Source organism: Phyllopteryx taeniolatus, chromosome 9 (assembly GCF_024500385.1).
Source record: "Phyllopteryx taeniolatus isolate TA_2022b chromosome 9, UOR_Ptae_1.2, whole genome shotgun sequence".
NCBI classification, from domain to species: domain Eukaryota; kingdom Metazoa; phylum Chordata; class Actinopteri; order Syngnathiformes; family Syngnathidae; genus Phyllopteryx; species Phyllopteryx taeniolatus.
In genome coordinates, this window is record NC_084510.1 from 16,450,639 (window position 1) to 16,471,647 (window position 21,009).

At 39.4% G+C, this 21,009-nt stretch overlaps 2 protein-coding genes across 2 annotated transcripts; one reads left to right on the forward strand and one right to left on the reverse strand.

The window, feature by feature from the left end:
• Nucleotides 1-67: 67 nt before the first annotated feature.
• cdk2 (cyclin dependent kinase 2) lies at nt 68-8,177 on the reverse strand. Its single transcript, XM_061785890.1, has 7 exons — nt 7,725-8,177; nt 6,423-6,500; nt 6,234-6,354; nt 5,975-6,145; nt 3,981-4,082; nt 2,071-2,274; nt 68-782 (listed from the first exon to the last, which is right to left on the reverse strand). Exons 1-7 carry the CDS (start codon nt 7,838-7,840, stop codon nt 678-680), a joined length of 897 nt encoding a protein of 298 aa, XP_061641874.1. The 5' UTR covers nt 7,841-8,177; the 3' UTR covers nt 68-677.
• A 4,514-nt stretch (nt 8,178-12,691) lies between these two features.
• pmela (premelanosome protein a) lies at nt 12,692-20,607 on the forward strand. The gene is made up of 12 exons (XM_061786101.1): nt 12,692-12,856; nt 13,873-13,968; nt 14,063-14,209; nt 14,511-14,645; nt 15,806-15,967; nt 16,059-16,343; nt 16,947-17,648; nt 18,131-18,265; nt 18,360-18,462; nt 18,861-19,066; nt 19,147-19,237; nt 20,145-20,607. Exons 1-12 carry the CDS (start codon nt 12,796-12,798, stop codon nt 20,287-20,289), a joined length of 2,268 nt encoding a protein of 755 aa, XP_061642085.1. The 5' UTR covers nt 12,692-12,795; the 3' UTR covers nt 20,290-20,607.
• The last annotated feature ends 402 nt before the right edge of the window (nt 20,608-21,009 follow it).

The following is a 21,009-nucleotide window of genomic DNA, read 5'->3' on the forward strand; positions in this document are numbered from 1 at the left end:
AGACAAAAATGAAAATAAATTGTTCCCCAAAATGCAGACAGTGACCAAAAAACTGACTGAAGCCAAATGGTTTATAAATGTTTATTTTTTCTCAACAGTCAACAAGCGGTAGCTATAAAACAGGGTTCATAAAGGGCGGGTAAAATATAGTGTACGAAAGATGTGACAGCAGACAAGACAGTAAAATCTGAAAATAAAGGAAACATTTCAACATCACCGGCGTATGTACAAATATGAGAAATAAAAGAGATTTACACTTTTGGTGAGTTCTTAGGGCAGGAAACTGGAATGACCAATGAAAATTGGTATTTGCACTATCCCGAAAACTTGTGCGATCAATTTCTAAATTCTAAAATTTGGACACCCTAAGGCCAAAACATGAATATAAAAAACAAAACGGGTGTTTGGGTACAAAACTACAATGTCTAGAAAGGCCAACACACAGAGGACGACAATATTTAGCGGAACAATGGCAGGTACACATGAATATTTAACAGAACAATGTTAGGTCTAAAGAACAGACAAGGACGTCTCTAACAGTTATTTTTCTAAAGGTATCAAATGATCTTCCTATTGTTTTTTTTTTTCCTCCTTCTGAACCTGCCATGAAGTGAGGTCACTTATTGCCATGACAAGAACCTACTTTTTTAAAATTTTTTATAGAGGTTTTGCACAATTCAGAGTCTCAGATGAGGAAGCGGCATGGTGACGTCACGAAAGAAGCGATGGACAAGCGCATTCTTGGCTGACAACCTTTTGTTTGGATCGTAGTGCAGCATTTCCTGAAAGACAAGTGCAAAGCACATGTAGTCTCTGTTTTAGTTTAAACCAGTGTTTTCTAACCTTTAGCTGAGCCAGTAGAGAAAACCCACGGCACGCCACCCCCAAAAAACTAACATCTCACAAAAAGTATATAGTCAGTGGATATAAAAGTCGACACACCCCTGTTCAAATGCCAGGTTTTGTGATAACCAACAATGAGACTAAGATAAATAATTTCAAAGCTTTTCCCACCATTTATATGAGCTAAACCTGTGCAACTATATCAGTGGGGGAGGGGGGTGGGGGAAAGGGGGAAAAAAACATTGAGAGGGGAAGTAAAAAATAGACAACTGAGATAATGTGGTTGCACAAGTGTGCACACCCTTACATCTTTTGAAATGTCATTTTTATTTTTCGCAACAAAAACCTGACATTTGAACAGGGGTGTGTAGACTTTATATCCACTGTATACTGTAATCATGATTGACGGTGTGAAATCTGGCCCTGTTAAGCTGCACGCAAAGCTTAATTATTCTGTTGTAAGAATGGCAACAGGGGGATACACAGAGTATTTGTGCTTTCTGCCAAAGTAGAAGAGTATTTAATTGTTCTGCTGGCATAGATGAGCCAAGATACATTATTCATGCATTCATCTTCCGTTCCGCTTATCCTCACTAGGGTTGCCGGCGTGCTAGAGCCTATCCCAGCAATCTTCGGGGGCACATATAAACAAACAACCATTCGCGCACACATTCACACCTAAGGGTAATTTAGAGTCTTCAATCAACTTACCATGCATGTTTTTGGGATGTGGGAGGAAACCGGAGTGCCCGGAGAAACCCCACGCAGGCACGGGGAGAACATGCAAACTCCACACAGGCGGGGCCGGGATTTGAACCCCGGTCCTCAGAACTGTGAGGCGGATGTGCTAACCAGTTGACTACCGTAGTGCCGCCCAAGATACATTATTTGTCGCAAAATAATTTTTGGAACAATTATGTGAAACTGGATCATGACATGTGGCCCACCTGATGATTTCTGCGCTAGTGGTTGGGAATCACTGGTCTCAATGATCTATTACGACCACTCAAATACTCTATGTAAGATTGCTTTGATTCACAGTCGAATAAAACAAAACAATCAATGACAGACAATAGCGAGAACATTATCAAGTTATGTGAAAAAAATGGCTGAGTCATGCTACTCTTATTACTACCCTTAAGAAAAGATAAATTAACTAAGTCCTTACTTTAAAATAAATAAATCTTCCTAGTGAGACGCGAACAAATGGAAGGGAAACGTTCTCACTCGTAGCAAATCTCTTCCATCCTCATCCAGAAGAGGGAGCACTTTGGATAAATCCTGGCGAGCCCACTTAGGGAACGAAGGTTTGTAGTCCGGCATGGAAGTGACTCCGGGCCACGTGGCCTCGTCCGGGGTGCCGAGGGTGCGGAAGATGCGGAATAGCTGGTCTATTTCGGAGTCGCCGGGAAACAGGGCCCTCCTGGTGATCTAAAAAAGAAGAGAATTCCCCGAGTGCCACAAAGTAGGGAGATTCAATTTAATGGCAAGGCATCAGAAGCCACTCTGGGGGTTCAGTATCTCACTCCAACTAGTCTAGAGGGGTGGAAATCATCCACTTAAGTGCTCTGCCATGCCGCAGAGAGTGGCACTGATCAAGGCCACGGGGATTGAGAGAACAGACATTTATGCGGGTTTAGTTTAATGACAGTCAAGGAAAAAGAGAGTAAAGGTCAACTTGGAAAACCCTCAACTGGATCGAGAAGATTAGTATTATTTTTAAAGCCAGAAATTACAGCACTAAGAACACTAACAAAATGGAAAAAGAAGATTTGCCAAAATTGCCAAGGCTACAAAAGGGCTCCCAAGAAAGAAATTGCTGACTCACAAACAATGGAAGATGTTATTCAACATATAAGATGAAGAGATGAAACTTGGAATGGAAATTTGACTACATTGCCTTGACCGACTACTGGGAAAATTAATGATCAATAATAAAATTGTGTGTGTGTGTATATATATATATATATATATATATATATATATATATATATATAGAAAAGCTTTTTTTTTGTTTTTTTACTGGGATGGGAGAGTATCTCTTAATGTTTGGAACTCTTGCTTCCTTGGCTTTGCGATAATAAATTGTATCATGCTGACCATATATCTGCATGGATGTAGCTCTTAAACGGGTACACACATACAGACAGCCGGGCCAAATTTTAGTATCCAATCTGCTCATGAAATGGTCATGGGCCGACAATCGGAAATGTTAAACCAGTTTGGTATTCCATCCATCCATCCATCCATTTTCTGAGCCGCTTCTCCTCACTAGGGTCGCGGGCGTGCTGTCATCGGGCAGGAGGCGGGGTACACCCTGAACTGGTTGCCAGCCAATCGCAGGGCACATACAAACAAACAACCATTCGCACTCTCAGTCACACCTATGGGCAATTTAGAGTCTCCAATTAATGCATGTTTTTGGGATGTGGGAGGAAACCGGAGTGCCCGGAGAAAACCCACGCAGGCACGGGGAGAACATGCAAACTCCACACAGGTGGGGCCGGGGATTGAACCCGGGTCCTCAGAACTGTGAGGCTGACGCTCTAACCAGTCGTCCACCGTGCCGCCCAGTTTGGTATTTACAATTGCAAATCCTTATGTCAACACAGAATCAACGGAACAACAGCCAAACAGGAAACTACTTCCAGTACTTACCAGATAAGATACCAGTTAGTATAACTTCTATTTTCACCACTACTTTGTTCTTTCTTGTATTTTCCAGGATTCTGGATTTCCTGTGGCTCTGTGCTGCCCCTCACAGGTTGTGACTGTTGGTGAAAATATTGTTTCGTCCGTGGTGTGGTATGTTGGTCAATCTTTAGTAGGCCACGCAGTATAAGAGTAGTAAGCACACACTTACCTATATTTTCCATGCCATGTGTGGACCTCTCAGATTAAAAAAATAATAACAATAAGTCAAGATGTTAAAAATGTGTTTGCGTGTGTGTGTGTGTTTGTGAATGTACCCTGCTTAAGTTGATCATTCATGTTGTTGTTCTTCAAACTAAACTGAATCAAGAGGGCTTCTGATGTTTGCACTGAGTAATCCACTTCATTTTGCCTACCTCCATAGTCAGTATCGACATAAATGTTAACGATCACTTAATTATGGGCACCGCTAATGGAGACATTACCATTTCAGCAAAGATGCATCCTAGACTCCAGATGTCAACAGCCGTTGAGTAAAACTTGCAGCCCAGCAGGATCTCGGGTGCTCTGTACCACAGTGTTACCACCTGATACACATACAACTTTGTTATTACAAACACAGCATTAAGAAAAAAAAAAAAGCCGTTCACCTGCACTTATTAGGGCTGAAAAATTAATCGAATTCAAACTGACATGTATCGGAATGCAATTATCAAAGCGACGTGGCGGGTAGAGGTGTGTGCTGTAAAAACGTCTACCATACGGTTTGTAATAGTCTGGTTTGCTTAGAACTCCCTAGTTAAGTTGAGTTTTTCCTCCATGCCACTCGCCGCTGATGTTACAATTATCTGACAGTTTGAATTACTAGTTACTGTACATAACCATTTTTATATGCTCCCTGTCCAGTGAATATTTGCTACCACAAATTTTGAATATTGTTTATTATCAACTAAAAAGTGTGAATTTGAGAAAATGATCCCATTTCCTGAGCTAGATAAAGTCTTTAAACTCCTTTTTGATGCGTTATTATCTAACAAGTCAATTATCTCAATACTTTTACTGTAATTGATAAGAACACTCAACATTTAATATAGCTAACCATGCGAACTACTTTAATTCACACATCTTAATGACGAAAAACATCATTCGTGTCACTCCACTTCATCTCTATACTGCATCCTCTTGACACTGACAGCAGTGCTACTGCTATTGGCAGAAGTGTCACATTACAACATGTTTACAACGCCTGGAGTAGGGCTGCACGATTATGGCCCCCGCCCAAAAAATCTTTTATTTTTTATTTTTACAATTTTGTAATCCGATTACTGGTCATGATTATTCTTCATGTTAGGGGAAAAAAACTATATTTTTATTGCAGTACCTTTCAACAAACAATACAGTCTGTAACAGTTTTCAGTGCAAAAGGAATCTTTAAATAAGAATAAATGATAGATAATAATAAAATATAAATGTTCCCTAAAAAAAAAATTCTACTTTACCAAGGGCTAACTGAATAAATATGCTATTACAAAGTGCAATCACGAATTGCAACTTAATGGAAGCAAATACAGTTAATGCACAAAACGCAATAACAGTCTCCAAGTACTGACTTTTCATTTGAAAATCCCCATCGTCAATATAGTGAATTGTCAAGGAAGGGTACGTCTCCGTTGTTCTGCTTGACCGTTGGTCAGTCGTGCACGGTCACAAACAGCAAACAACTCAACAGTTGTGATTTCCCTCTCTATTTACTCCTGCCGTTTTTGTACTGCGGTCAGGTCAGCCGAAAATTTGAAGGCAGCCACTACAACGACTGTTAATAGTGTCTCACCGTGACATGCCGCCTCTCCACCAAGGTGCTGAGAGGGCCAACTTCAAAATAAAAGCTTCATATACTCCTACATTTAACATCGACGCCTGTTTAAGCTTTTATATTGAAGTTGGCCACGGAGTGCAATGCAGGCCCTTAATGAAGCCTTAACTATATGTTCGCCCCCTGGTGGCTGGCTGAAGCAATTTTCATATGCGACAGTGCCCTCATTCACTGCCAGTCGTCCATGTTAACATGGATATATGAATTCAACAGCCGTCAAAGGCAGGGAATTTAAATGTAAAAAAATCTCAGACGATCAGGCTCATTTAATCGTGGTGACGATTAAAATTCGATTAATTGTGCAGCCCTAGCCTGGAGTTAAATCAATCAGTCAATATTCTACTCCGATCATCATCATAACATTTAGACCTGACCTAAAGGAAAGAGTTGTTTATATGTTGTGTTAAAACTTATATGTTGACTGTACCCAATGTCGTGTTGGTCATAATATAGAAAGATTTATTTCTTGTTTTTAGTGAATAATGCTGTACACAACAAACTTCCCCCCGCATGCTCAATTGCAATTATAATATTTACAAAAAAAATAAAAATGTTCCCAAATCGTTCAGCCCTAGCGCTAATACAGAAGCACACTTCCCCATTTACCTCGTGTGTGTATGTGCGCACAGGCACGCCAAACGCTCTCGCCAGGCCGAAGTCAGCCAGCTTGATCTCACCCTGAGCATTGATGAGAAGGTTCTGTGGCTTCAGGTCGCGATGAAGAACCCTGTGGGAGTGGCAGAACGCCAAGCCTTGCAGCAGCTGGAAGAGATAACTCTACAGACAGAAAGGAAATGTCAGTGAATCTATGTTTATTCATATCCAGGACAGTAAATAAATGAGGTCAGATGGACACGATGTTTACCTTAATCAGAGCGAGTGGGATACCATTGACTATGGAAGAATCCATGAACTTCTTTAGATCCTGGTTAAGGAACTCAAAGACAAGGTACAGCTTGTTCTCCGTGTGTATGACATCATGCAACCTTCAAAAACATTACAAGATGATAAAACTAGGGACATAAGAAAAACAACATTGGATGTTGGTGCTTACTTGACAATATTTGGGTGACTGAGCTCTTTGAGGAGGGAAATCTCCCGGATGGCAGTGCTTGGAACGCCTTCAGTTTCCCTGATTGTATAAAAGAAATAGTGAATATATTTCAATTACATTAGCTAAACCTAAATGAAAATGTTGAAAAAAATGTATATCTATCCCAGTGACATATAGTGACTGGCATAACAATTTAACGCTCCTCCACTAGATGGTACATTAGATTTTTTTGAATGTATAATTTGTGCCGTGGCCCAATAAAAGGTAGGCAAACATGTTCCAGACCTCCCCCCGTGATAAGTGAAAAATCGACAAAATGGAAACACCCCTATTTAAATACACCATGTTTTTATAACATTTACTATACTTAAAATGTTTGTTTACATTCTTTTAAAAACAATACAAACACATTTAACCATAATATATTGAGAGAGAGCAAGGAGCAATGGAAAACAAAATATTGTACAAACAGTATATACAAATTAGAATATAAATAAACAAATAAATAAATAAGAAGAAGACAAAAAAGATGAAATACTGGAACTGCGATATAGTGGGGTTTTACTGCACAGCTCTGGCAATTTAAAAATAAATAAATTAAGTTTAAAAACTGCTAAATTTGTTTATGCTGACAAATCTCCAGTACAATGCAAAGAAAAGAAAATGTTTCTCTCTTTTTCTTGAAAGGTCTATCAATGATTCCCAACCAGGGCGACATGGCACACTAATGTGTCATGAGAGAGACTATCAGCGGTGCTGCAGAAGTATCCAATTTCAGTTAATTTGTCCAAAAATTACCTGTTCAATCATTGCTGATTTCACATTAAATCAATTTGTGCGTGAACTGAGACGAGCATAGCATTATTTCAGTACTTGTACTTTTTGTGACATTTTTGTTAGGTGGTGCGCCGTGGGATTTTTGTAAAATAGGTGCCTTGGATTAATAAAGGTTGGGAGAAACTACTCTATGATTGTCTCTCACACACACACACACACACAAATCAGCAATGGCCCCTACAGTCCATCCTCGAATTTGAAGTCCTCAAACTTCTTTTTTTTTTCTTTAATTTTTTAAAAATTTGCAGTGGTCTCTTATTGACTGATTGATTTCCAGAGCTATATATAATGTATACATTATGCGTTTGGTGTTACAGGATAACACTACAACATAAGCAGCAAGCTAACAAATGCAACTAATTTGAACCTGGTGACCAAATGAGCAGCACCCATGGAGACTTTCACCCCATCCCATGAACACAAAGCTGGGTTCGGCGACCCACAGGAGCCTCCCAGCTGACTTACGTGTCCAGTCTGATCTTCTTGAGCGCGACCGTTTCTCCCGTGTTCTTGTTCTTGGCTTTGTACACCACCCCGTAAGTGCCCTCTCCTATCTTCTCGACCTTCTGGAAGGATTCCATCTCCGAAGGCTCGGCCGCTGTTCGGCGGGGACGTCACTGCTCAAGTTAGCTACTAGTTCAAACTCGCCCGCGTGTTCCGCGCACATACGCACAGCCGCCAGAGGAAAGAGTTACACAGAGCGGTTCAAACCGCCACCCAGGGTATAAAGGAACAAGCGAGCTCGCCGGGTAACGAGTATATCGGAGGAAGATAGTGTCAACGAAGCCAAGAGTCGAGCCCCTTGTTGGCGGCCAGTGGAAAACAACAGAACCAACAACAGCGGCGTTTCCCGCGTTGCACCGGGAGCGCGCGTTTTCGTGTCTCTCACATCCCGATTGTCGCGGGTGGGCGGTGTTTCTGTAACTTGTAAGCACATTTAACGTCTTCTGCGACGTTCTTCGAGGAACAGATTAGAATGTACATGTACCTTGTGTTGTTGTCAACACGTTTTCTTTTGAATTCATATCACTGACCTTAGTCGCGGTAAAAGAATAACATAATGGCACGTTAGTGTCTCTTGACAACAATGTTAAGCGTCTTGAGGTCACGTGACATTATGACGTTTTAGGTCATCTGTGCCGTCTGCTCTAGTTTAAATTAGATCGTTTTCTCTCATTTAGTTGTATTTAACTTTTAAGAGCTGTGTGTTTATTTATATACACTGTTATTTAAATTTGTGTGCCATATATTTTAATTGAATCATTATTTATGGACAGATTGTTATTTTCCGAAATTTAAGCACAGTCTTTGTGTACAAAGACTGCATTATGATTCAGTTGATGACAATAATAAATACAGCGTTTTAGAAATAAAATCTAATATTTTTTTAATGAAAATTAAGGCTTACAACAGTACTGTACTTTAGTGTTGGTCATTATGGGTGAACTTGAGGAGCTAACTATTTTTTAGGTGGTACTTGATTGAAAAGTAACTCCCTATTTTAAAATACTTATAATTTATTCATATGTTGTTCACTTTTCTACATTTTTCGTGTGTCTGTTCCATGATTAAAGGAGCAAGTCTATTCTACCAAACCAACAACTGGAAGAACTTGAAGGGCGAACACGGGAAGTTATGTCTTCATCACACAAGAGTTCCTTGTGAAATCAGTTAATGCGGTTCCCAGGCGGCTTGAGAAACTGGTGGCTAATGCTGGCGCCCTTATCGAATCAGAAATAAAACTCCGTGCAATACACTTGCTTCTCATGTTCATTTCTGGTAAGAATTATAGTTCAGAAATAAATTACAAGTACTTAAAAATAGGGAGTTACTTTTCAATCACCCGGAATATATATATATATATATATATATATATATATATATATATATATATATATATATATATATATATATATATATATATGTATATATATATATATATATCAGTGACGTGTGGTCAGGGTAGGCAAGTGAGGCAGAGCCTCACTGCCCCCGGTGGTCTTTCCTTTCCACTGCATGTGAATAGTAAAAAAAAAAAAAAAAACCTTTATGATGTCATTCAATCGTTCCATTTCAGTTCTATGGTCCATGCTTTACATTGATTTTCTTTTTCAATCCAATAATTTCAATGATTTCATCATTAAAATAGCAGAATTTTCATTTTCCTGTTCAAATGCATAGGAAGCGCAGCTACGAGTCATGTTGAATCATCGCTCCCATGATGCTTCAAGAGACCATGCACACATCTATTCAGGCAGGCTGTGATTGGTCCGCGGCTTCACACAACAGGCATTGGTGTTTCCTCATTACATCGGCAATAATATACGTTTTATCACACATGTACTGCACTTACTGACATTTAACAGACTGTCTAATATATTTAATGAAAGTGTGTGACATTTAGTTTTCTTATCGACCAGAAAAGCCACTAAAACTGCACAGTGGAGTCTGGTATGTACGATGCCACAGCCAGCATGTGGCAGTGTTGAGTTGAGCTTCATAGAGCTTCACCTCAAGTCAGTGCCTCACCAATCATGAACCGTCACTGATATATATATATATATATATATATATATATATATATATATATATATATATATATATATATATATATATAAAGACTATAGGATAGATAGATAGATAGATAGATAGTGCTGTAGGGCGTGGCCCATGAACAGACTGGACCATGCTGCGACATTCAGCTTACTGTATTGCAAAGACAACAAAGTGTGTTTGGGGTTGATGTGTTTCCTCATTTGATAGATAGATTTACTGTAAATGTGCAGTACAGATGATTTCCAGACCCAACTATACATCAAAACATGCATTGATGTTAGTGTGTACTGTATTTTTTGTAGTGTTCTTTTTTAAAATTATTATTATTGTATCTCTTCCATTGGATACTCAAAAAGTATAATTGATTTCAATAGAGATGAATGCATTTGTACTTTTTTCCCCTTGTAGCTTTTTTTTTTGCAATTTATTGTGAAAAACAAACTAAGGGCATCACAGTGGATGAGTTGTTTGCATTTTTGCCTCACAGTTCGGAGGTTTGTGATTCAAACACTGTCTTCCTGTACTTACCAACTACACTAATGAAGAGGAACACTAAATTATATTTAAAAAATATGGATATTAAATACTTATAATACAATAGAAACCTATTTGAAATACTACACAGATTTTGTGAAATCTTGCTCTGTGATTTGAAAAGACCTGCAGTACGCTTTTTTATAGAACTAGTGTATTGGACTACAATGCAATACTTTTAATGTAGATATTTTCCTGGAAGGTCCAGAGCAGTTAATGTGGGTATGTGCAGTCAGGTGCTCTGTGGGAAGGATTTATCCTGAACTCCTTGGTTAGCACATGAGAGGTCACATGTTTTGCAGCCTCACAGTCTGGCTGGCATGAAACTCTTGAGCGTGAGGGTCGCTGTGGGAAACCACAAATCACCATCATGTACTAATAGACAATATAATGATTGTACTCTCACTTAGTGAAGGTCACTGCTGTGATATGTAATTTAAACAGTTTTTCAATTTAGAGGAGTGTACTTTGTACTATGTCAGGATGCTCCTGCAGGCTCCTATAAACTGTCCACTGTATTAATTTAAATTTAAAATAGCTTACCTTTATTTTCAATATAATGAAGTATAAGACACACTTGTTGCTTTCTTTTGGAAAAAAATAATCACAATATTTCCTACCTAAGTCTCTTTTAAAACTGAAAACTGACCATATCACTGTTTGAAACATCAGTTATTAATTCTAGTGTATATTAATTATATATATTTTTTTGTTTTTGTTGATGGTATTTGCATCTATTTATTTAAATCAATTCACTTTAATAGCCTCTTTATAAGCTGTGGGGCACATTTAACTACAGTTAGAGCCAGAATATTTGGATTTAATGTAATGTTTTTTTTAGGATTTTGTTGATATACGTACAACACCACAATGGATGTGAAATAAAACAATTAGAATGTGAAGTGTTGCTTTTCAACTGTAATTCAAGCATTATTCAAACAAAACAAAAAAAGGGCATATGCCAGTACTCAAGTGCTCAAAGGTATTTGGACAAAGAGACTGTACTGTTAAGTGACATACAGTATATTAATATTTGTAATATTCGGCTGAAAATCATTTGCAGTTAATGACTGCCTCAAGTCTGGAGCCCACGGACATCACCAATTTCTAAATTTCATCACTGGAGATGCTTTGCCAGGTCTTCACTGCACATGCTGCTTGTTTGTGGATGTTGCTGCCTACACTTTTGTCTTCAGTAAGTGCAAATCATGCTCATTTGGCTTGAGCTCAAGACACAAATGTTGGCTATTGAAAGACATTCTATTTCTTTACCTTCAAAATGTTATTATTTCATACTATGTTGACTGTCATTATCCAGCTGCACTGTGAGTCACCATCCCGTACCGTACTATACGGTAGGGTTTGTGCATTCAACTGAATATGAGCAGAGTATAGTCCTATACACCTCTCAATTTATTTTTTTATTATTTATATATTTTTTTCCCATTTAGGAGCAGTTAGCAGCCACAGGTGAAAACACTGCCTGGTGTTGTATGCCTTGGGTCATCCATACTCTTCTTTTCTTCTGCTACAAGTTGACCTTGGTTTGATCTGGCCAAAGAATGCAATTCCAGAAAATGTGAGCCTTTTTTAAAATGTCCCCCACACCCCCAATATGATATATTAGACTTAAAATGGCTGTAATTCCAAACAGTAAAAGGCACATTTTTGTAAAACCATGTATCTACATGGAACACGAGTTCGCCTGTGATTCTCATGACGGCTGGTAAGAGTAGCCTGAGGTGAAAAGCCAGGGTTGCGAAGAATGTTGAAATAAAAGGATGCTTTTGATTTGCCATTTTCCCTTTCATCCTGTGACAAGCAAACGCACGTAGCTGAAAAGTCATACGCCTCACACACTGGCATGAGATGTTAATGTGTGACGTGCACAAAATTATCTGTTTATCTTTCCAGGAACAAAACCTCATTGGCATCATTGAAGCATCAAAAGCTGTGGTTCTCAACCGTTGTCACGCTGGGACTCGCGTTTCCCTATTGTTGTTAAGTCACAAGTCGCAAACTGAAGTGGTAAACTGAGGACCAGCTGAAATTGTTTACCAGCTGTCTGCAACCCACCTATAATTATTCCGCCACCAACTTTTGTGTCTCGACCTACCGGTTGAGAATCACCATTATAAAAAAAGGAACAATCTAAATTATTTAATGTGTTAGGCACAGTTCAATCAAGCAAAAGTTAATATAAAAATTGCTTAATTAATGTCTGTGGCTGTGCAAAAGAAAAGTTGTGCAAAAGGTGGGTGGTGCCAGCTTACAGACCAGCAGTGATGTCAGAGGGTAGAAGAATGTTTATGTTAATTCTGGTTCAGGAGATTCTTAAAGAGAGTGAGGACTTTTCCAAAGGCTCTGTGGGCGTTACGTTCGGGTTCAGGAGCCATTGGTGAGGTTTGGGGTTCTGTGTGGGAAGAGACACACAACCTAAGACAGGATGAAGACTCTGCTGCTGATGATGATGATGGCTTTGGCCTTGATATCTACCACTGCACAAAGTAAGTCAGATAATTGATAAATGTTGATCAAATGTCTGCTTTTATAAATGATCCTTTTATAAACCCATTGTGATATGGTTCTTCTGTAAAAACAAACATAAGTGTTGTTAATTACCACGACTAATATGATTCCACACATGATGCGTCTCATTAATTTCAGCATGTCACAGTCTGTTTGACTTTATTATGTTTGTTTGGACAACAAATTGAGGGGGCAAATTAATGGTTTCACACCTTTTGTCACACTGGCACAACCAAGAAAGACATACAGTATAAACAACTACCTGTATATCATACAGCAAATAATTCATGAAGTGCAGAATTTGGGCACACAGTGTAACCATATTTTTAATACTTAATTAAATAAATAATTAGTGGTTTTAATCAGAGATAGTATCGATATTTAATCCTAGTGTTCATTTTTAACCAAGTGTACTTAAAATGCAGCAAACGTTCTACAGTATATGGACCCCTCCGGTTATTTTCTAAATCAAACATATTCATGGTCATGGTTCCATCACTGTGTAAATATACATTGATTATCTGGAGATCCATCAACCACAACTTGTCAAACTGTAAATCACATAATGCATAGATACATGCACACATAGACGCAAGGGTGTGGGAGGCCTCATTCCTGAAGTGAAGATTACGGATGTTGCTGCTCAGCTGATGGTCACATGAAAAGGCTTGAGGGGGTTTGCAGGTCGTGTGATTTGCACCGCCTCAAACTCCTCAACTCGAAAATCATTGACCACTTCTTATTCTCTATGGCTTCTATAAGCAGGTGTATGGGTTCAAATAATTGATTAAGTTTATTACATCATACAAATATCTGCTTTGAAAATACATACTAACTTTTGTACTTTTATGTAGTCAAGTATGAGGTGATGGTAAAGTTACACAGCGTCATAGTTAATGCTTGTAATTATGACAATATCTACAAATAGAATTCAAGTATGTTTTTTAGTGTTTTAATTGATTGCTTTATCACACGTCAATGACCTTTCATTCAGAGGCTCGAAGTCATTTCACACGTTACCGCTCATGGAACTCCCGCATGTACCCCGTGTGGAAGGAGGGAGACCCAAGATTCAGAAACTGTTGGTCTGGTAAGGATGATCGTTTGCTGTTTAGATCTACAATTCATTCTCTCTGACAACATAAACAATGGAAAGTTATCTTCCGCTTCTTCATCTTCTTCAGGTGGTCCAGTTACGTTTAATCTCAAGAACGATGCGCCCACACTGCTTGGAGCAAAATCAACCTTTAGTATTAATCTTAATTTCCCTCCAAACCAAACTGCGCTTGCTGATGGGCAGGTGGTTTGGGCACGTAACTGCACAGTTGATGGTAAGTCCGTGGAAAGTGAGATCCAGAAGTAGTGCTGTATCATGACATGAAAACAAACGTCTAAGCATCTAAAACGATCATATGACCTATACAATCTAATGAGATAAACAAAAGATAAACAAGATAAAACAAGGTAATATTGTTCAAATTTCAGTTACACTGTCAAAGATGTTTTCATTTACCATTGTTTATTATTGCAGTTTGCAGTGGTTTACAACATCATAATTAGATGTGTTTAGATTATTCTGCCCCACCTTTACAGCTACTGTAAATGTGGTAACCTAGGGAAACTTATCTGCAGGGCAACAGTATCAGGCGGGCCAGGCTGTGTATCCAGACCAAAGCAATGAGTTGAATTGGGTGTTCCCTGATGGCACGCCTTTCACCTGGACCCGGGACAGGAAGCCCCACTATGTGTATGTTTGGAAGACATGGGGTAAGACTATTGCATTTACACAGCAAAACTTTTTTGTCACATGTGTACTTGAATGTTGTCAAGCTTAACATGTCCAATCTGTCAGATAGTGAAATATCAACTAATTTAAATGGCACCTTAGTGTGACATTGACTTTAATTTCTGAATATTTTTCAGCAATACGTAGTTTGTAATATTTCTAGCAAAAAGATACCAATTAAACAATTAAAAAAAAATAACACTTCAAATCATATATCCAAGTCCACGATATGAGTAAAACATTACCATGAAATGTACAACAAAAGGCTGTAAAGTAATGACAGAAAGAAATACAAATAAAAAAAAAAACATTTAGTAAATTACAAAAGCTATATATATATATATATATATATATATATATATATATAGTTCATAAAAGAACATGCAAACTCCACACAGGCAGGGCCGGGGATTGAACCCCAGTCCTCAGAACCTGTGAGGTAGACGCTCTAACCAGTCCACCATGCCGCCAAATATTTTTATTATATTTTTTATGGGAAAATTCTGTCAAACCAGCTGCCAGATTTTTTTTTTTTTTTTTTTTTTTTTTTTTCCTGTAAAAACTACAGATTATTATTTATTTTTTTTAAAGTACATGCAAGTTACACATGTGACACATTCCAAACTTGTGGTAATTTTATATTCTGGCTTGGTTTTTGCTGGTTTTACATGCACTTATACAGAAACTCTGATCAACCAAATAACCACGCAAGAGATAATCAAGTAGTTAAATGATGTTTTCCAGCCAGGCCAGCCTGGCGCTTATCACTATGAATATTGAAATGGAGCTGTTGTGGCAATATCTGTATCATCTTACAACAATATTTCCTGATGTAATTGCATTTTCTAAAACAATTAAGTTAGGCTTGGAAGGCTGAATGTACACTTTATTGATCTTGAAGTAAATTCTGCTATCCAGGAGCAGAAAAATAGTACCCCCACCCCCCAAATAATTAAAGCACAAACAGTCAAACAGTGATTATATCACTTTTTTTTCCAATTTTCACCATTATGTGCATGAACATAGGCATTATATGGTTAAGTTACTGAATATAGAAAATGACAATCCTGGTTTTCTCCACACTGTGCCATTAAGACGAGTTTGTGCAATATTTGCTCATATTTATGATCACATGTTACAGGTAAGTACTGGCAGGTGGCAGACGGGCCCTCCTCCTCGCTCGCCATCTCAACAGACGGTGTCTCCCTGGGCTCCTACAGCATGGAGGTTGTCATCTATCACTGCCGTGGAAAAAACAAGTTTATCCCCCTCGGCTATGCCTCCACGGTCTTCACAATCACGGGTGAGGGTTAGGGTTAACCTTTGTTATGGAACCTTTGTTATGTTATCTTACGTCTCATTACAACATCTGTATTGTTTCTCTTCATCATCAGACCAAGTTCCCTTTACTGTATCCCTGGCTCAAGTCAATGACCTAAACCAAGACGACTCAAACTTCATCCAGAACCGCGCCGTTGCTTTCAGCGTCAACCTTCATGATCCCAGCCAATACTTGAGTAGTGCTGATATCAGCTTCAGCTGGGACTTTGGAGACAGCACTGGAACTCTGATCTCCAGGGAGCGGACGGTCACACACACATACCTTGCAGTCGGGAGCTTCAAACCTCAAGTGGTCCTGATGGCGAGCATCCCCAATGGTTGTGTAAACCCATCAGCTGGTAAGATTTTTAAATGTGGAAATGTTAGCACTCACATAAACAGCGCCTGGAGGTGTGTCAAAGGCTATTACATACAGTACATGAGCAGCATGATGGGTTTTATGGTACAGTCATCATTCCACTTGATACACTGCAGTCACTTTAAAATTCATTTCTGGCCGATAAATGAAATAAATGAACCACTAAAATTGTCATATAGTAAGTGTTCATGTTATATACTTTAGAATAGCTATATTTCTTATTGAGAATACAAAGAAATTATCAGGGACATGCACCTACTGGCCACAACATTAGGTACACCTGAACAATCTAATGAGATTCAACACAACAGCTTTATCAAAAGATTATACTGTCAAAGTAAGCGTGATTGATCACTTTTGATTGATACTGTCAGATAGGTATTCATTTAATAATATGTTTATCGTTGTGTTTTAGTTTGGTTAGTTAGTTAGTTAGTTAGTTCGTCTCTCGCCCGAAGATAGCTGGGATAGGCTCCAGCACTCCCCCGACCCTTGTGAGGATAACCAGCTCGGATAATGGATGGATGGATGTCATGGCTGAATTGAAGTGAAGTTTGAAGCTAACTCTTCACTTTTCCATTAGGAGTTCCGGTTGCCTCTGCTGTACCGGTTGTAGTTGTGACCCCTGACACTGACCCAGCAGCAGCAGCTGACGAGCCTGTCCCTGATGCCACTCCAGTGGAGGGCTCTGTGCAGCCGGCCGAAACCACCGCCAACGCAGTCGACGCAGAGGCAGCAATTGATGCAGGAGCGGATGAAGTACAGGCTGTTTCAGCAGCCCCTGCAGCGATTGAGACACCCGTTGCTCCAGCAGAACAAGTTCTAGCCCCCGCTGCTGCTCCTGCCGCAGAGGTTGAAGTCGCTGCTGAAGATGCTGCTGCCGGCCAGGTGGCCACCACTGCACCTCTTGAACCCGCAGCTGAAGACGCAGCAGAGGTTGAAACCCCTGCTGTGAACGAAGTAAATGAGGAAGCTGCAGAGAATGTTCCCGTGGTTGACGTAGCTGCTTCCGAGGCCCCAGTCGCAGTAGGTGTAGCAGCTACAGTCCTCCCAGAGGCCGTTGTCCCTGAAGTCACCGTAGCGGTGGAAGAAGAAGCTGCGGTTGCTGCTGCTGCTGAGTATGCAACAGAGGTGGTCCAGACTGAAACAGCAGCCCCCGCTGTTAATGTTGTAGTCCCCGCAGCCACTGAGAGCGCCACTGTAGAAGAAGCAGAGGCAGCTTGTGCTGAGGCACAAATGACTGAGTGTGACAGCGATGTTGCTGTCGCTACTGCAGCTCCAGCAGGTGTGTCAATAATGCACTTATGCCACATAAGTGACATTATTCGTATTTAGAAAATAGTGGGACAATCACAGTATTCGCTTTTGCGGTCTCGTGCTTTTTTTTATGCATAGTACAAATAACAAAATGATTCATCAGTCTACAAATGTAAAATTTTGCTCCAAAGCCACACCCACCCACTCTTTATTTTGAATGACAAACCCCTAAATAGAGGAAATTACTTACTTATTTAAAAAAGAATTATAAGAATTATGGGATACATTCATTAATATACATTCATTGTACAATTGAATCACTGCCCTGTGCAGTGTTAGCTATAAACAACATACCAGAAAGGAAAACATTGCCATCCCATAATGCATATCACAACTGTATGCTTTTCGAATTCAATTTTTTTCCAGAGCAAATGTACTAAGCTTCACAGACAACAAACAATGTGTGAAAGTCTCAATGCAAAATCTCCACTCTACAACTTCTAACCGAAGGGGAAGTCCAAGCTGAAGTGGAAGCAGATCCAGCACAAGTTGCCCTTGTTGTGGTCAAAAGACAAGCACCAGAAGTTTCAGCAGAATGCATGGTCTACCGTTACGGCTCCCTCGTCACCTCTGTCGATGTTGTCCGTAAGTCGCCAAACTTGTAAGGATTCTACACTTGTGTATAACTCAATAGAAATAGTGTGGGCTCATGATGTTCTTTTTGTTTTTAATCATGCAGAGGGTATTGAGAGTGTTGAGATTGTACAGATTTCCAATGTTGTGTCGCTGGCAACTGAGCTGGTTCAGAATGCCGTGGATGTCACCGTTAGCTGTCAAGGAAGGTGAGGGATCACAATGCATTAAAACACTGTACGGCTGAATCACTGATGTCACATGGTGTCTCTGTTTGTTAGCCTGTAAGCATATACATTTTTAACCTGATGAGTGCCAAAATGGAAGTAAGTTGTATTAGTTGAATTGTTCAATAAAGTGTAGAGTTTTACTCTTACGTGCAACAACATTAGGCAAAATCCTGGGGGGCATTCAAACGGGTTTGGGTGGGCATACAATAACTCTAGTTCTCGACCAGGGAATCTGTGCATCTCTAATGTGCATAATAAAGACAAAAGCATACCCCTTTTTTAATTAATATCTCTTCGACAGAAACAAAACAGCCTTTGTGAATGTTTGGTTCATCAGATTGTTTCTTTTTTTTAAAACCTAGTGATCTTTCTCCTAGTTTACCAAGTGAGGTTTGCACAGTCGTTTCGGATGCTGAGTGTATCACCCCAATGGAAACTGTCTGCAGCGTGGCCACGCCCTCTCCTGACTGCCAAATGGTCCTTCGCCAGTTCTTCAATGAGTCTGGTGTTTTCTGTCTCAATGTCTCCTTGACTAATGATGTCAGTCTTGCCATGGCAAGTGCTCAGGTCATCGTGGCAGTAGGTGGGTGTATGTAACATTCATTAAAGTCACTCACTGATTTGATTGTTAAATCATTTTTTGTAATTTGCTTCCCATCACAGCCTCTGGTGGTTCCCCAGCTGGAACTGCTGCCATAATCATTGGTGTGTTGGTTCTTGCCTGTGTGGTTTGCTGTATTGGTTTGATGTACAGGTGAGCCACCAGGTTTTGGGTCATTTAAAAAAAAAAAAAAGGTTGAAGACTTTTGTCACCTGTAAAGCAATTGGGAACGCACATTTTTGGAAATTGACCAAATTTATTCTTGAGCAAATGAAACAAAAGTCTTCATAAGCGAAATACATTTTACAGTAATATGATTTGACAGAGATGTAAGCAAACATGGTGGATGCACTTTTCCATGCAATTGACATTACTGTTTGACATTATAGCTTCGAACCATAGGTAATTGGTTTCTACATTTCTATTAGTTCAGGTACAACCAAATTTATCTAAATCAAATTAACGACTTTGATCATTTTTTTCATGTTATGAATGTGGCCATGGGTTGTGGTTGTGCTTCACTTTGTGAACTTTGATGCATCTAAATTCCTCATGCACAATTATGCCTAGCGGCTGAGTGCCTCCCATCAATCATGAAGAAGTTAAGCAGCAATTTATTTCATAATGTCATAAATAATACCATTGGAAGTGCAGTGATTCACATAGGTGACTGTCTTGATTCCCACTCAATTGCCCATTTGCATTTGCCCCAAAATTGATGGGCAATCTGTCCAGGGTGTCAGCCTTCCTCGTAACCCTCAACAAAAATTACACAAGAGAGTTTTATTGGAACAACCTTGGTGGAATAGCTATCCATTATAGAAAAAAAAATCAATAATATCCAGCAAAAAGACATTGGCACACAAATAAGGGTACACACAAAGGGTAACATTAACATATGCTGCTCGGAGGTTATAAAGCTGCTTGTAACGGCTGTTATTGATATTTGAATTTCATGAAATCCTCTGACTTGAATAGCATCTATACAGGGATTTAAGGTAGTGTTCTCATCTATACAGTGAAATCTCATTACCTCTCATCTTTATATGGCTTCAAACAGGCGCGTCAAGCTGTACCAGCCACTGAGAGAAGACAGTGATGGCGGCAGCTCCGCAGTTACGTCAGTGCCATTGTTGTTGTGGAAGATGCTGATGCGACAGTCGCCTGGAGAGAGCCGTCCACTGCTTCAGGGGAGGATTGTGTGAATATGAACACCACAGTGTACTAAATATCCGATTAAAAAACTGTACAACATTCATCTACATACTCTGTGATCGTCTTGAAATAAACAAGAGAGCAAAGCTCGTCACGAAGATGAAAAAAACCTAAACAATTTTAGTGTCTGGGATATTTATTTTGCCTTATATATTTGTATAAACTGGCCATAATTGTTGACCTTATTTTATATATAACCTAAATAGGAAAATCAAGGTTTGCTAATTTGCTTCCAAATCTAATAACTTCTCCCATATCACAGAGCACCAGTGTTCTAATGTGAATAAAATGCTATTTTATCCCTTTAACCTGTTTCCCTCTTTTATAATGATACTTACTTACCTCATTTCTGCAACAATACCGTAAGCTTTTGTTGTCCCACAGACTGCTTTCACGTAAAACTCTATTTTTGATGTAAAGGCATGGAAACACATGGAAAAAACATTATTTAAAATATAACTCGCCGTCACTCTGAATGTAGCTGTAATTAGTGGGATCCCTGCACTTTCCAGTCAAACAGCTTGTCCCATCTTTGGGTAGGAGACAATGACACCTAAAGTGTGGTACTTATGTCAGGCCTAGTGCATAATCAGAGAGGATATTGGAAATAGCACGGTATTCACTGCTTTTTGGCCGTTTTTAAGACCTTATCGCTTCATTTTCAGCGGCACAGTGAGAGACTGGTTAGCACATCTGCCTCACAGTTCTGA